At 41.7% G+C, this 17381-nt stretch overlaps 1 protein-coding gene across 2 annotated transcripts; it reads left to right on the top strand.

Annotated features, from left to right (window-relative positions):
* The first annotated feature begins 271 nt into the window (after window positions 1-271).
* LOC144512683 (OX-2 membrane glycoprotein-like) lies at window positions 272-16335 on the top strand. 2 transcript variants are annotated; one of them, XM_078243531.1, is made up of 8 exons: window positions 272-419; window positions 2460-2543; window positions 2695-2816; window positions 2982-3305; window positions 4156-4485; window positions 5866-6150; window positions 8201-8302; window positions 13728-16335. In XM_078243531.1, exons 3-8 carry the CDS (start codon window positions 2747-2749, stop codon window positions 13730-13732), a joined length of 1116 nt encoding a protein of 371 aa, XP_078099657.1. In that variant the 5' UTR covers window positions 272-419; window positions 2460-2543; window positions 2695-2746; the 3' UTR covers window positions 13733-16335. The 2 variants fall into 2 exon arrangements, with proteins under 2 accessions (XP_078099657.1, XP_078099656.1); XM_078243530.1 differs by having other exon boundaries at window positions 2689-2816.
* Window positions 16336-17381: the final 1046 nt, after the last annotated feature.

Below are 17381 nucleotides of genomic sequence, written 5' to 3'. Positions count from 1 at the left end.
GAATGTTTGTGTCGTCTAATAAGCAAACATGTGGCTCATAGATGCTGCTGTGGGCGTCGGATATAAATCGTGTATGTCATTACTTTCTTAAAGGAACATTTCACAAAATAAGTGTTCCATGGCAAGGAGGGAGTCTCTTCATTTTTGGAAGCTCCATGTGATTTCTGGTTCAGATTTGTAGCAGTAGTTGCACAACATGGCCACTGGAGGTCCTGCTTTTCCTTCAAATGTAGCCGAAGAAGAGTTGATTTTATGAAGAGATCAGGGAGCAGGAAACTCAACGCGCTTGGTTCAGTCGTAGTTTAATCTCTGAAGCATGGATTCTTCTGCTCCAGTTCCACACTACCTGTAGCACAGGGAGCAACTCAAGTACTGCTGGGAGCTCACTCTGTCTTCTGCGGACTTTCATCTGTCAGCTGGTAAGTTTGGATGTCTTCTATTACGAGTGCAGTTGCAGCTAAATTGATGTGGAATAGAAATGTTGCCATTGTAGTCATTCTTACTTAATCCAGCCAGGAATGTCAACTCACTTAAATGAGTTGGTCTAACTTCATGGTGAAACTCCTTGGCATGTTTTTTTTTAGATATATAAGGATGTTTTTAAACTAAAATATGTTTTTTTGTTGTTGTTTTTTTACTGCAAATAACTTTTACTTTAAAAGTTGTTTTGGTGCCTTATTATGAATGTACTTGTATCATTGACATACACTAGAAAATACATTAATTTCTTTGCCATTAAATCAATACAGGTTGCCCTTTTTTTTTTTTTAATAAACATTTATAAATCAGTTGATATTTTTCTTAGTATTCCTGGCTGTAGAAATGTTTAATGTGTTACTTGTCTGTATTGTATTCTATTTTAGCAATTTATTATGATTATCATGTGGTACTCAGAGACAGATTTACATTTCCACAAAATTGGCTTGATTACGTGAAGGAAAAAAATAAATGATAATGTGGTTTCCAGGTTTTCTCTTAGCAATCGGTTCAAGGAATCTCATGTAACATTTGTTCTCTGGGACTGAACCAGCTGTGCAAAAATGTCAAGTGCACATCTGGATGTGGGGCAAGTTTTTGAGGATTCAGTTTGCCGGCCTGTTTCAGCCCCTCTCTTGGTGAACATTAAGTATTCCGCTCTCCTGAATGTGAAACGTACTACCTTCCTTGGGCTTTATCTGCTGCTTTCACATTAAAAGCCTAGAGGTCAATCAGATATGTTACAAAAGCCCACAGTGGGACATCAGTGGTTGTTGTGTTTTTTTGGAGTTGAAAGGTGATTTAACTGTTGCCCAACAGGAGCAGGCTGCATGTGAGCAGGCTGCATGTTTGAAGCCAGATGGTTGGCACTTCAAAAGAGCACACAACGCCCATAAAGCTCTGAGGTCTGTCTTGTGGTTTTAACGCGGTTTGGTTGATTCTGATCAAAGGCCAGTTTATGCCTGATCCCTGCTGTTCCCACCTTTTTGTCCAGGGTGTGGCGAAGTGATCTGAGAATAGAATTCTCCGGTACGTTTACAGATCTAATTGTCTTCTAAACACTATGTGATGTTTGACAGCCAACCGACGGCTGAGCTTAGCTGGCGTCTGCACCCACCACACACCTTTTTACATACAAAGTCACTCATGTCGTGATCACCTTACTGACTACTGCCTCCTCATCACCGCTTGCATCATCATCATCCGACCACTGTAATTGTCGTTGAGGAATTCAGGTTTTGATTTTGAAATTTCGAGGTCGCCTCTGTCTAGACATCCCGAGTGTGGCAGCGTGTTTTGCTGCCGGATGATTGTTGGGTTTACTGGAGAGGGTGTGCATGCTGTCAGGACTATCATGTAAAAACCTCCATTACACCCCAGGTGATGTTTCATGAGTCAGCAGCTGCTGTTGTTGATGCTAACACATTGTATTACCATCGGCAACTAATGTGCCAAAGCTGCAAAAAAAATAAAGTTGTTGTTCACACTTTTATTTTTTTTTTTAAGCAGGGCTGGGTTAAAATAATCAATTGTCCAATTAAAATCTTTTAATATGTCTTTTCAATGACTGCCATGTTAGTCCTGTTGAGTAAAAAAGTACTTTTTCGTAACGTAAACATTAACCCGGTGCATTATAAAACATATTTGAGGGTTGCTTCTTGTTCGTATAGTTCACAGCAGAAGTTCTCTGAGAATATAAATATTCCTATACATACAAAGAACAAAAGTAGTTCCAGAATGTGGTTACAGGCTTAGGGCCCTTAGATGTTGCTTCACTTGTTTTTTTTAAAAGCTTGATTTATGGTGCGCTTTAGCAATCTCAGCCTGAAGTGAGTTCCATGCAACCATACCTCAATACAATACTGTATGTTGCATTGATTGTGTTCAGGATCTAGGAACTTTTTAAAAAGTGATGTCTTATGAGGCTGAGACGATGCTGTCATTGGTAATGTCATCCTCTGGCTTCATGTTTCCCATTACAGCAGACAGTGTGTCAGTGAGATGCAGCTACAGCTGTTCTGACCAACAGCAGCTCAACAAGTCACAACACTGGACAGCTGACGGGGGTACATCTGCATCACAGCCTTCTTCACTCACACGACTTGTTTCTTTAATAATGTTTTAATTTGTGTAGCCTCAAACTGGTTGTTGTAGGTTAAGGTTGTGGTTGAAGCTGTGTAAAGCTCTCTGACAGTGTTTTGTGTTTTGCAGCTGCAGCCTGGATGTGTTACCGGCTTACTGTGAGTTGATAACCCAGCCTCAGTGTGCAATGTGTGGATCTGCCTTGTCCCTGTGTCTGCTGCTGTGGATAGTAGGAACGGCTGTTTCCAGGACGCAAGGTACGCTCTGCATTCAGTAATTGCTGTTTGTTACCGAGTGCTCTGCTGTTTATATTCATTTTGGCAGTGGTGGCAGTGAAAAGTAACTTTTATTTTTTTTAAATATATATATATATATATATATATATATAAAAAAGTGAAATGTAATATGGTCTCTGAACTCAGGTCAGGTGGTAGCTCCTGCCAGTCTGAGCGCAGAGGTAGGTCATTCCCTGCTGCTTAGCTGCAACGTCACCACGAAAGCGAGCGACACCGTCCGGCAAGTGCGCTGGCTCAACAGGCACAAGAAGGTCCTCCTGGCGTATGAACAAAGTGTGCCAATCCGCGTCAGCCATCAAGAACCCAACGTGCAGCTCACCGCCTCCCACAACGACGCCAGCTACATCACCCTCCAGAGGGTGGGTCCTGATGACGAGGGCTGCTACCGCTGCATCTTTGATGTTTACCCCAGGGGCCCGCTGGAAGGCACGACGTGCATCAGCGTCACCGGTCAGTTCCCCCCCAGCTCCTGTTATCTTAAAGAACAAGTTATCTTCAATAAGCATTTTCCAGTGCTGCTGCTCACACCTAACATTTGAACTTTTGTTCTTTTTTCCACACACTTTTTCTTTTCTTCACACACGTCACACATAGTGTTATGTTTTTATTACTAGACCCCTTACAGTAGGAGACAGGAAGTAGTAGGCTGAGGTTTGAACTCGCAGACCAGCAGGGAAGAAAGCCGACCCGCCACCCAGCTAGCCTTGGCACTTCCTGTTGTTACTATTAATTGTGCACATACATTTTTATTACATCCAGACTCCTCTTTACCCTCGTTACCCAGGCTCCTGCACACAAGCAGCAGTCCTGTGAAGTTTTTATTGCACATTTTGATGCCAGAAGAAATAAATTAACACAGAGCCAACGTGCTATTGCATATCATCTTCATTGTCTTGATATTAAAGGTGCCCTAAGCGATGTCACGCGGTTTTTAGGCTTCAACATTTTTGTCACATACAGCAAACATCTCCTCACTATCCGCGAGCTGCCTGTCCCCTGAACACACTGTAAAAAGAAACGGTCTCAGTAGCCTGTCAGCCCAGGCTCCACAAACGGCAACAAAAACAAACTGCGCCAACCTGCACCACACAACATAACAAACAGTGTTCCAGCCAATAACCGACAAGAAGGATTTGGGGGTGGGGGTTAGGGCGGGGGGGGGAGGGGACAGGGATGAGGAGGAGGGAGGGGCAAGCTAGCCTCGTTTTGTTTAAAAATACATCGAACATCAACAAAAAGTGCCATCACCCAACATCGCTTAGAGCAACTTTTAATAACGGGAGCATTTCCTTTGTCCCAGGTAAAGTGCGCCTGGAGGGCAACAAGACGGCGGTGAGCGGGAAGCTGGCCACCCTGTCCTGCTGGTACAGCCTCCCCGAGAGGGTGCACCAGGTGCTGTGGAGGAAGACGGCCGAGCAGGGCGACACCACCACCGTGGCCTCCTACACCAAGCGTGGCCACCGGATTGTGGAGGAGCAGTACAAGACTCGGTTTAGCTTGAGCCGAACGCTGAGCGACACCCAACTCACCATCCAGGCGGTCAGGACGGAGGATGAGGCCTGCTACACCTGCGAGTTCCACACGTACCCAGACGGTACCAGACGGGACACGGCCTGCCTCTCTGTTCATGGTGAGTACCTGTATACTATCTCTTTCCTCGTGGGAAATCACACTGCATATGAGCCAGAATTCCTTAAATGGGAACGAAATGGTGTGTGCAAGGGTAGGTGCTTGGAGAAGTATTTTTTAAAGGAAATCGGGATCCTTAATTTAGATCCTTGAGTGCCCCATTTATCTTTCTTGGGTGATGCCATCGCAAATTATCATGTTTTAATAAAGCTATTTTGGAACTTATGACTAATGTTAGGTATTTCCCGACATTGTTCTAAACAAGTCGATGAAGCAACAGAGAGAAGTTTCCGTTCGTTCAACTGCTCCTTTTTGTCATTTTAATGGGGGGGGAAAAAATGATACTGAGGGAACTACCCCATGTGAAAATACATAAATTATGATTTCATTATTTAATGTGGATTTTTGTATTGAAACAAGTTGAACCTAGTTGGCAATGGCTGTTTCTACTGTAGATCTGCATTTTATACAAATATACAAAAGTCAACCAGAAAATACATACACAAAAAACAACATTACATACAATGTATTTTGTATTTATTTATAGGGAACTTTAAAGCGAACACTGCACAGTCCTGGCTGAATACAAACACTGTACACCTTAGGGATTATTTTCCAAATGTTCTTGACACTTATTGTACTGGAGATGCACTGTAGGCTGACAGGAAGTGTGTGTATCCCAGACATAGCTCAGGAAAGGGAAGGGAAGCGCTGTGTATAAACAAACCCTGAGGTGAAAGTTTCTCAAGTGGGTCATTAAACTACTGTTTCGGTGACGGTGCTTCGAGTCCCTCGTGTGTGCGTACGTGCGTGTGTGTGTGTGTGAGATGTTGACAGAGGGAGGGGTGTCACTGAGGGGGAAAGGGGTGATTAATTTGGGAGAAAGCCCAGGGGATGAGTGGCTTACTGTTCCCCTAGACACAAGGCCTGTGTGTGTGTGTGTGTGTGTGTGTGTGTGTGTGTGTGTGTGTGTGTGTGTGTGTGTGTGTGTGTGTGTGTGTGTGTCCCCTTCTCCTTGCTCTGCTAAACAAGCTTTGTCTCAACTGACTGAAGATCCAGACACACAACCACCCAGAGTTAGTGAAAGCTGCTTTGCCTCTGTTTTCTGGCGGCCCGTCGGAGGACAACATGTGTCACTGTGTCCTCCGGGGAAAAGAGATTGACAGGCGATGTGCTCTGTCTCTCCATCTCCATTATAAAGGCAGAGGAACAAATCTCTGCTTTCTGTTGTCTGTGATTGGCAGGCTCAGACCAAAATACAAGACGGCTTCCAGTATCACAAAACTATAAATGCTAATTTAACCCCCCCCCCAAAAAAAAATAAAGTATTTTAAGAATAATATTTACAAGCAACCACTGAACACAATCTTTCTTTCACCAGTTTTACCCAAACCAGAGGTGAGTTATGTGACCTCGTCGTCAGGAGTCACCGAGGCCAACTGCACGGCCCAGTCCCGACCTGCAGCAGAGATCATGTGGAACGTCGGCGGGGACAACCGAACACTTGGACCGCCCGTTTCATCCGCCTACGACCAGGGCGACGGCACGACGGTAGTCACGAGCACGCTGTTATTCCAATCAGCGATGCTCAACGACCGGTCCGTCAAGTGCATCGTGCACCACCCGGGTCTGGACAAACCCCTGACAGTGTTCCTCAACACAAACGGTGAGGAGCTCGTAAATCCTGTTCCAATGGGGTTTTTATCACTTTTTATCACATTTAAATGTAAAGGTTTTCACGATGATGTTTCACATCTCATCATATCACTGCAGTTAGAAGCCTGGTCCACTTTGCTGATCTACAATCAGATTAACTCACAACAACCTTATCGTAAAGGGCCTGCACACAAGTGTGTTCACCCTGAAAAACCATGTGAACAGACTTCCCAAATGGGTCAGTAGACACAACACATATCAAAAGTAAGGGACCTGTTAAACGCAAATAATTGAGGAAGAAAATTCATATGCTACATATGTGCTCAAAAAAAGGCACTAAGTGGGGTATATTTGTGAGTACTTGCATCAGAGTACTTCTTCTACCATTGCAAGTAGCCTAATGAATAATTATAAAAAAAATGTATCAAAGAACCAGCCATAAAGTTAGATAGGAATTATAACAGACCAGGTGAAAATGTTTTTATATTTAGTATTATTATTATTATTATTATTATTATTATTTATTCCCATAAACAAATGAATGCTGTCTGAGGAGGAGCGTCAAGCTTGAAACATGCTGCGATCCAGAGGCGCTGCTAATCCCAGCGTTTTCCACACAGTGTTCTGTATGCCATTAAGTGCTTGTATTTCTGCACGTATTTAGCATAACTTAATGCTCTCTCTTTTTTTGCATTCAACCGCTCCCCTAATGTTCTCTTTTACAGAGTTCTCATGCACAGTCCTACAGGACACAAAAAGTGAAAACACCTGTGCACCACGGTGGTGTAGGGCCTTTAGAATGATATTACTTACAGTACAACAAATTAAAACAGTAACCGTCAGACACAGCCTACCAAGAGCCTGGGTCTGTCCCAGGTTTCTCTCTAAAAGTTTTTCCTCGCCACTGTCACACTAAATGCTTGCTCTTGGGGGAATTACTGGAATTGTTGGGTCTTTGTAAATTTATAGAGTGTAGTCTAGACCTACTCTATCTGTACAGTGTCTTGAGATAACTTCTCTTATAATTTGATACTATAAATGAAATTGAATTAAATGGGTTAAGATATAGTTGAGATATTAGCTTCTGTCAAAAGCAAGCAAGATAGATAGATAGATAGATAGATAGATAGATAGATAGATAGATATATAGATAGATTTGTATTGATCCCAAAATGGGAAATTACAGTGCAACAGCAGAAAAATATCAGACACACAGCACATGTACAGAATATACATGAAATGATAAATAGGATAGAATACAAGAAGAAATATTAAAACAAATTATGATTAAGAAATACAAAGTGGAGAATCTACAAATGTATACAAGTTGGGAATAAAAAATGTACCAACTACTTAAATAGTATTTATAAAGATGTAAGTGAAACCTATGTTTGTGCAAGTTGCACTTAGTGCAGTATTGTTATCTAAAACACTCAGTGATGAAGTGTTAAAAAGTTGTATTGCCTGTGGTAGGAATGATGTCCTGTAGCGGTCCGTGCGACATAGAAGCTGTCGGAGCCTCTTAGTGAAAGAGAGTGTAATAAAAAAAAAAATAAGGTGTAACCACAAATAAAATTTGCCGTTAGCCAGGTGGATTTCGTAGTGATTTTGTTTGCAAAATCTGAGCGTGACATTAGATGTTACGGCAGCACAAGAAACGAACCAGAATTAAACTACATACCAGTACTGTCTCAAAAATGTGTAGAAACCAGTTCTATTTCCCATTCTTGGGTGCTGAGGTGAAGCAGAAAGAGGCTCTTTGTTTTCAACATGTGTGTATTCTCATCTATGTTTAGTCACGGGTAATTATGGCTGCTTTGATGGCCTCCTGAATCCTGTAATGTTGCAGCATACGAGAAGGATTATTTTTCTCATAAGAAAGTCGTTATTCTGGTACCACATCACCTAACATGTTTAGTCCAGATGTCATCAAACATAAACGGTGCTTTAAGTGTGTGTGTGTGTGTGTGTGTGTGTGTGTGTGTGTGTGTGTGTGTGTGTGTGTGTGTGTGTGTGTGTGTGTGTGTGTGTGTGTGTGTGTGTGTGTGTGTGTGTTGCAGTGGGTCCTGCCATGGTCATCCTCCTCTCAGTGTGCGGTGTGGCAGTGGTCCTCCTCCTGTGTCTCTGTGTGTGTCTCTGCAAGTGCTTCATCTGTACCGACGGTGAGTCCCGACTCTGCAGCTGCACTTTCAAGCCACGTTCCCTCTTCTTAAATGACTTGACAAAATGTATTTACATATTCTATCCACATTTTGTTTAATTAGGATTTCATTGAATCCACCTAAAACGGCAAACACTGGTTGAAGAACCAGTGTTTGCAGCAGCTGTGTGCAACAAGGTTCTCTAGTGGTTTTCCAAAGGTATTCTGGGAAGTGTAACCGACATACTGTTAACTCCTGTAATGAGAGTATGTGAAGGTGGATGTTTTTTCTTTTGAAGCTGCCAGCAGTTCAGGAAAGCGTGGGTGGAGAAAGTGAATAAGAGGCACTTTAAGCAGAGTTCAGCAGAAGCCTGAAGTGTAACTGTAAAAAATAATAAACAGGCTGAGGCCTTCAGGATCAGTCTTTTTCTATGGGATTTTCTTCCTTACAGGATCTCTATGATGGGAGAAAAACACTGCTGATATGCAGCACATTGTTTGTTTTGTGGCCTGTTGTGCTGGCCAAGTTTTGAGAGCCTCTTGTCATTGTAGCGATTGTGATGAATTGCTACATTTCTACTGGTTACATAAACATCTTGGCACACTAAAGCAACCTCAGAGAACTTGAGCCAATCCTGACTAAAACAACGTTTAAAAAAATAAATAAAAAAAATAAATAAAAAAAACCCGTTAAAAGTCGTACTTAAAGCTGATGTTGTCAATATGTTTATATTGGGATCACCACAAAGAATTAAAACTGGTTTGCAGTTGCCCTCAACTCTACGGAGCATTTCACCGACTTTCAGCTCGTTGTTTTGGTTTTCCGGCCCTGCAACTTTATTGTTTTTGGTTCACTCTCATCGCTCTCATCAGCATCATTTCCAGGCAGACCAGGCAGCTGTCTTTAGTGAAAACCATTATGCTATCAAACAAGATAAATGTAGCGACTAGCTGGTAAACATGGAGCAGTAAGTAGCTAGAGAGCCAGATATTTCCCTCAGGAGTTGGTAGAGACCAAAGAAAGAGCAAAAATAGAATGAATATTGGATGCACATTCATCAATTGGACACAAACACAACTCCAAATGAGTGCTAATGTAGCTCCTTGTCTGCTGGATGTAAAAATGTGGTAATATGGGGTCAATGCTTCAAAAGGGCCTTTCAAAAACAACAAACCAAAAAAAAAAGAATATTCTCCGTTTTTAACTAATTTGTTCTGGAGAAATACAGAAGATTTGGTAAATTGAGCTGTTTCAACTGTTTGTAGTGTGGGAAAGAAATCTCAGGAAGTGAATATAGTGTCAAACCATGAAATACCTCACATGTTTCTGAAAAGGCACTCAAAAGGTCAGTTTGCAGGGGTCACAGCGACTTTCCACACAGAGGTGGCATGCTTACTCATGTGTCATCGACACTCCCTTGACTCCTGTTAACACCTTTCCAGCAATCCTCGCTGGGTGTCACGGAAACGGTGTGCTGCCAGCGTAATGTGGCGTGTGGACCGCTGCCCATTTCCCCCTTTTACCATCAATTCTCTGCCCACCAAGGAGAGGCAGGGAAAAACAAAGTTATCACGGCAACAACAGAAGCTTTGGCTGATGTTTGTGCTTCTGCCGGCCAACACAAGTCGTAAAGGAAGAAAAACAAAAGTTGCAGCTGATGTGTCGGGGTCAGGGCGGTCTCACGGCGACTCTCGATTTGGCAATGCACAATTTCGCTTTGTGGCGCATGAGCCAACCAGAGTCATACGACAATAAATATAGTTTATATTTGATATTTTTGTCATACCTGCATGGAACATTTTTATTACAAGGTTTCTAAATTCTTCCAGCGCAGTGCATTTCCTCAATAACATTTATGAGTTCCTTTTTTCCTTCAGCTTCTCCTCCTCTTTGTTTTCTTGTGCGATAAGAAAGCAGACGCCACATGCGTGCATTTTCCTCATGTCTTTAAAGATGGAAACCCAATGACGCATCTTTTAATTCCTACTTTATTCGTCACCTCATCATGTCGAGCGCCAAAACCAACATTCACCCACATGGGTCGCACACAACAATGCCTCAATCATGCTGTTGATTTAAGAGTGTTTGTGTTTTTCTTAAACTCATGACAGTCGGGGTCAGTCTTGACACTCTTAAACACTGTATTTGCACATGATTGATGGTGTGGTATTGGACCGGAACTTGCACAAGTATCTGTGGGATATCTTGAAGACATGGCAGCTGGGTCACTGCAAAAATAGATTTTTCTCTGGAGGGGGGGGAGAAAGAGAAAAAGAAAAAAAAAGGCTCCCGTTTGCTTGAGACTTTCCACATTGCTTGAAGGTCTTTCCTCATTTTCCAACTCCGTGCATCCTGAGCAGAATAACAAGTGGTTGTCCTTATTGTTGCGAGGTAGCAGCCAGAAGAAAAGAGCCTCTTTCTCTGTCTAATCCTTCGGACTGTTAGACATTAGAGGCCTGGTGGAGGGAGCAGTGACAGGGAGGAACAGAGCCCAAAGTTGAGAGCTTGCCCAGCTGATAACAACACTCGACTGTATAGACACACACACACACACACACGTACTGTATTTCCCAGTCTTGGCTGAGATGTGCCAGGAATACAGGCTTTTACTGTGATGCAGTTTAAGGGAAGAGAGCTGTGATGCATTTGTCCTTATTTGAAGCTGGCCTCATTCATTTTGTCATATCAAGTGCTCGTATTATGCTTTATGGCTTTTCCCCTTTCCGTTATAGTGTTATATCTTTTTTGTGCATGTTATAGGTTTACAAAGTGAAAAAGCCCAAAGTCCACCCCAAAGGGACTTACCATCTTCCAGAGAAAACACTGTTCACAAACTGCTCCAAACAGCTCTATTGTAGTCCAGCCTTTACTTCCGGGACGAACATGCGTCACTTTGTAACCCACGTTATAATGCTCGTCTAGCTGCTAGCGTGGCACGCCCTCATACTCTGCTTCTGACTGGCTAGTAGTCCTTACCTAGGTACTGAGCATGTGCGACTCCCAATAAAGATGGAACAGAAGTGAGAGGTCTCACTCTGTAGCTAAAACAGAGAGCTCAACACACAGGGTGAAAAGAGGAGCTGCAGCAATGAATCTAATATAACCTCTAAATACAATTAGGAATCTGAAATGAGCATAATATGAGCACTTTAAAGCTTTTTTAATCGCATCATACACAGAGCATTTTGTGAATGTTACCCACACACTCGACTACAACGGGGTTTCACACCTCAGATCTCACAGGATATGAGTGATCCAGTTTGTATCAATATCAATGTTGGCATCAAATTTAACATTAATGCAATGGCCAGTGATGCACAATTAATAAAGATAGGTAGATCCAATTAAAGGATTGGTTTACCTGAGCTACAAAAACACACATTCTCTCACTTACCCCATTTAGTTGCATAGTAATGAAAATAGTTTTGGTTTCATTTGCCTTTTGACAAAATAACCATCTCTGAGAATTCATTGACAAAGTACACTTAAAACAGTGTATATTATCCATACCAACCAGGACTGTTTTTTTTTGGAAACAGTCTTGGTTAGTATGATAATATTCATGAACTACTTTCTACCAAAGAAATATTCTTATTGAAAACTCTTTTATAGCCCCTGAAAACTAAATACTGAAAGTATTTTTTTTCTATTCAATCAAGAGACCAAAAACAAATGTGTTTTACGTTCAAAAACTTAAACGTGCACCCTCACCTTTTTCTGCCAGTGTCAAACCTGTAAGATGAGCAGAGTATTTCTCATGTGAAATACCCAAAACTAATCTACAAATACCACAGCTAAATATCTCAAAACTGGTGCATATACTGTAAAACTATGTGCATGGCTTACAGTAGATACTACTAGAGGTAAGAGGGAATATATGTTGTTTTTTTGTTTGTTTAGTAAGGTGAACGGACCCTTTGCTGGAGGGATGCAGAGCATTTAAAGTGTGTCTGAGATGTTCAGCTGCAGAGAAAGCCACTGTGGACGGCATGAAAAGTTGTGATGTCTGCGGCTAAAGTTGTACCGCGAGCCGGCCACAAATGGTCCTTTGTGGTTGCCTCTGAATCAGTCGGCGTTATTCAGCCTTCAATCACAGCTGGGAAGTAGGGCCAAGGACTGAGGTTCTTCCAGTAAAAATGCTGCTTGCTATTTGCGTCTGTGTTTCCATGTTTGTTTTTTTGGTGGGACCGGGTGGAAATGTACAGACTATAAGGTGCAGTGGTGGCACAGCTACAAGGACAGGGAGTTAACTTCAGATAAGAGACGTTTATTCATGAAAGCCAATGTTTTCAGTGGCAGCTTTTAATCTGTAGCACGGCAGGAAGTATGGGGGAGTCACCACATCCGGTCATGAGGGCAAGACAAGGTAGTACAGATCATCGGAGGAGATTTGGATGCAGCCCAAATTCCTCACCTGATGAAAGTGACACCTTCTGCTTTCGTTTTCAGAAACATCTGGCCTCTGCAGTGTTGATTGATTTTCCAAGCTCTACGTCACACATTTCACTTGTCACTCTCGCTCTACTGGGCTTTTAGGCTACATGTGTCGATTCAGCTTTAACGCTACAAACTAACCTCTAAATAACTCCCGTTGCTGCCACATGTACATTGAGGTGTGGCAGTCACTTGATCATGGCGAAGGAATTCCTGCAATGTTACATTATATATGTGCATGTGGTCTTTTTGGATGTGAGTGGGTGTTTTGGGGATACAAGCGTGTATGTGCTTGCTGTGTTTATTTTTGCATTCCTGGGTGGGATTTATATATCAAGTAAATACAACCTCTGCCTGTGATGTTAAGACATTTTTGGCTTGGGAAACTCATTCTTCACTGGAGAAACAACAGTTTGATTCCCAGCCCTTATTGGCCTTAACACTTTGCAATGACTTCCACCTCATATACGCTGATGAATAATAGTAGCAGATTGGCATTATCTCATAAGAAAATAAGAACTTGTTGGAGCTGTAGTCTACATAGAAAATGATTGATGTCAACATGTGTAGTGCCAGTCCTGTTAGCATTTAGCTACAGTTTAAAATAAGTTTTATTATAATGAATTGGACAATTTTATATACTTTTTTCCCCTGTTGTAATAAATGTAACTTTGTGCTTTTCAAACAAATATATAGTTTTAGCAGTGGCATATTTTCTGAAACTCACTTTGCTTTTCTTTAAGGATCAATACCTGATGGCCCCCCTAAAGTCATAGTGCTCAACCTTTTTCACAGATGAAATCTCAGAGGGTGCCCTGTAGGAAAATGGTGTTGCAGCCCGACAGGACATGCAGACTGCTGGGGGGGGGAGGATTTGTGTTGATGAATGGGAAATGGGAAATAAAATGTTGTGGAAAGTTTCTTGGGACAAAGCTGACCCCTCTCTCTCTCTCTCTCTCTCTCTCTCTCTCTCTCTCTCTCTCTCTCTCTCTCTCTCTGTGTGTGTGTCCAGACTGATTTGGATGCCGACGTCACTGCTGCTTTGATGAAGGTCCAGTGGAGCTCTGAGCCTGACCTAGCTGCTCAGCACCGTGCCCTCCAGCTCAGCGTGCAGAGGAAGGGAACAGAGCTTTCACAGAACTGAACCGACGCTGCTGGTTCTGCTTCCACGGGCTGGGAGGGTCCCGCTAGTGCACGCACACATTTCTCATGTCATTTTCTACAACGTAAACTGCACTAAAACCACATTATTTAATGCTAGATATTACACTTACACTAGAATAGTTGCTTTGATGATTGATGAGATCCTTGTGATATGAATAAGAGGGTTTTGGATTTGGATGAGTAGATCTTATTGCTTCATGGAGGCCCAGTGGTGTTGCAGTGTGTAAGGTCAATTCTCAGATGTTGTGATAATGTATATATTTTTAAATTATGGTTGATATATCAAACATGAGTAGAGTTCTCTCAGTTGGTTTGAAATGTTTTGGACTTTGTTGGGTAGCTTGTCAAAAAAAAATCAACTAATGTAATCTAAATTTAAATACATTAATACATCATTTATCAGTGGGAAATTGATTGGGTTCCATTTAAAAGCAACTCAAACATTGACTTATTTCTATATTCTTTTAAAGACCCTTAAAACATGGTTTCAAATCTTAATTATTTCTATATGACCATTCGTTTTGCTAAACATGCACAAATGAAAGTGGATTAGATGTTCCTAGGTATTTATTTTTAATGCTGAAAAACTCAGCTAATCGTCATCGGGTCATTGTGTGAGTGCGGTTTGATCGGATGTGACCGACGGTGATCTGGCAACAAAAGCAAACAACCCCCACAACTGTCATCAGACACTTTTAATTGACACTTTGCTCAATCCCGATTGGTGCACAGACAAACATGGCGACACCGAAATAACTCAGTGGAAACAACCAAAACTGTTCCACTGTTCCCATCTCCACATAGGACCCCCATCGCTCAGAGGAAGAAGATGATGAGAAAATTGTTCTTCGAAGCCTTTTAGGGTGGCTGAAACTTTCTTGGCCACTGCTGCCTGATTGCTAGCCTGGTTGACACCAGACCCTTCTCAGTTGTAACTGAGAGTGGGTCTGGGAAAGATTCATTCACAGCTCATTTCCAAAGGGGCGTCACCAACGGACGCCGCTCAAATGACTCTGGGCGCAATTGGATACTCCTTCAACCAATCAGACCAACGATCCGGGTGACGTAGCTGCGACGGCGGCATCAACGGGTTGCTGCGCTTCGATGTAAACAACAAGCTGTCGCTATCGTCATCGTGTAAAGCCCGCCTCAACGGTTGTGACTGGTGCCTCAATTTGGAAAAATTGGAAATGGGCTCTTGGCCAGACTGACTTGCAGAGCAAATCTCAAATTTACCTGAAGTTCGTCAGGGTTTTCCCAGGCTAGCCTGATTGCTGTTGACCACGGTCACCACAGCCTGCTACATCACCTGAAAACCCTGTATTTGTGGTTGTCAATGACACAACCATTTTTTGTAAACTAGAAAAGAAGGATGATTAATAGGATGCCATGCCAATTTTGAACTAAAAGTTACAGGAAATCCAAAAGACGCAGGGGGGGATGGAGGCTAAAATATGACTTTTAGTGAACCGGCCCTGGTTTAGAGACATTTAGAGCGTGTCCTCCATAAATGTGTGTATGTGTGTGTTGCATTGTTGCACAACATTTCACGACTTACAGAACACCAGTGTTAGAATATAACTTTCTATTTGGGAAAATATTAATATAGGCCTATGGGCAACATGGCATCATGACTTTGCGTAAATGTACACGCCAACTTTCTTAAGGCAAGTGGCATGTTATCTGTACGCTATCCGCGTGTATGTCTACGCTGTATAGAGCGGGCGTACACATACCATCGCCACTTGGCGTGTTATCGCCACTTGGCTTTCTTCTCGCGATAACACGTTGTTCTCGTGAGAAGAAAGCTATGGTTGAGTTTAGGAAAAGAACAACGTGGGTTGGGTTTAGAAAATGGAAAAACGGGGTTGCCTTTAGTAAAAGAAGAACGCGACAGTTGAGTTTAGGAAACGTCACACGCGGGATGCGATCCCCTCTCTCCTGGGAGAAAGTCCTGTGTTTTCAAATTCAGATAAACGCGCTAAAAAGCGAGTATGCGTCTTTATAACACGCCAATAATGGCATATGAATTGGCGTGTCATTCATACACCGTTTCATGAGATCAGTCTGCATATGGGCTGTGCACAGTATAGTTAATTGTAGAAAATGTCATTTATACCTCATTTATCAGGAAAAAATATATATATTTTCTATTAACAAATAAACTCAGCTGTTGGGTGGTTTAACATTAAATTGTCTGTATATAAAGGTGAATATTAGGTTTGAATGTTAATAAATGCCTTTTATTGAAGTTTTTAAAAAGCGTAGCTAAGTTGACGACCTGCTGTTTTCTTTTTTTTTATTTCAGGTGAATAATCATGTCTTCAGTGTTAACAGTGTCTTATTTTTTTAACAGTGTTCACCTTTTTAGTATCTGTAAGAGTTGATCATTAGTTTCTTGTACAGGTGCTGAGATAAATCTGAACTTAGAAGTGGAAATAAAACCTGAGACTTTATCTGCTTTTGTTTCGGTTTTTATGAGCTGTGTTTTGAGATACTGAGTAAGAATGTTAGACGTAAGTAATACCTCACATGTGTAACTGAACTCTCCGAACCAACTTGAATTCTTTAGACGTTGTTGAGTGACTGTATGAAGACTGTGGGTGGTACAGAAACCTCACCATAATGTTACAATAGGAAACTCATTTCCTCCAACAGCCCACTCCAGTGACTTCACTATTTCTCTGTCAGACCTTGTGAGTGATGCCATTTTTTTTCAAAATCTATGATGAACCAATGCAAATATTTAAAGCTTAAAATAGCCTCAAATTCACACACATCCCACACAAACGGTTGTTTTAGGCATTATTTGAGTGAGTCATGGATACATTTTTTTAGTTTCATGGCAAAAATAAGTATTTGTAAAATAATTGTTGCCATGAGTTAAACCTCAAGTCCACAGGATGCAATCACTTTTATTGTTCCTTAAAATGATTTTAGAAAGCCGTTTTAGTCTCATGGTGGGATTCCCAACCAGGAGTACTTCTGCTGGAGCCATGGGGTATGTGGAAAGATTGTAGGGTAACACTTTACTTGAAGGTATCGACATAATCGTGACATGACACTGTCATAACTATGACATGACATGACACTGTCATGAACACGTCATAAACGTTATAAACAAGTCAAACGTTCATGACTTCTGTCATTAAGTGTCGTTCGGTTTTTGTCATGACAAGTTGACATTGTTTGGGTTGTCTTGATTATGACAACTTGACATTAATTAAAGTGACATTACCAGAAGATGTCTTTGTCATGACAACTTGACATAATGTCATCCTGTTTAATGTCAAGTTGTTATTACAAAGACATCCCAAACAAATGTAATGTCAACTTGTCATGACCAAGACAACTTCTGGTAATGTCACTTTGATTAATGTCAAGTTTTCATAATCAAGACAAGACAATCAAGATTTTGCTGCATGAAAATGTTAGAACAGTTAGCTAAGGTAAGGGGAAAACACTTGAAATATCTAGCTAAAAATAATAGGAAAACATTTTA

Source organism: Sander vitreus, chromosome 24, assembly GCF_031162955.1.
Source record: "Sander vitreus isolate 19-12246 chromosome 24, sanVit1, whole genome shotgun sequence".
Classification (NCBI taxonomy): Eukaryota; Metazoa; Chordata; class Actinopteri; order Perciformes; family Percidae; genus Sander; species Sander vitreus.
Note: the sequence above shows the minus strand (reverse complement) of the source record. Positions and strands in the feature narration are given on the sequence as shown.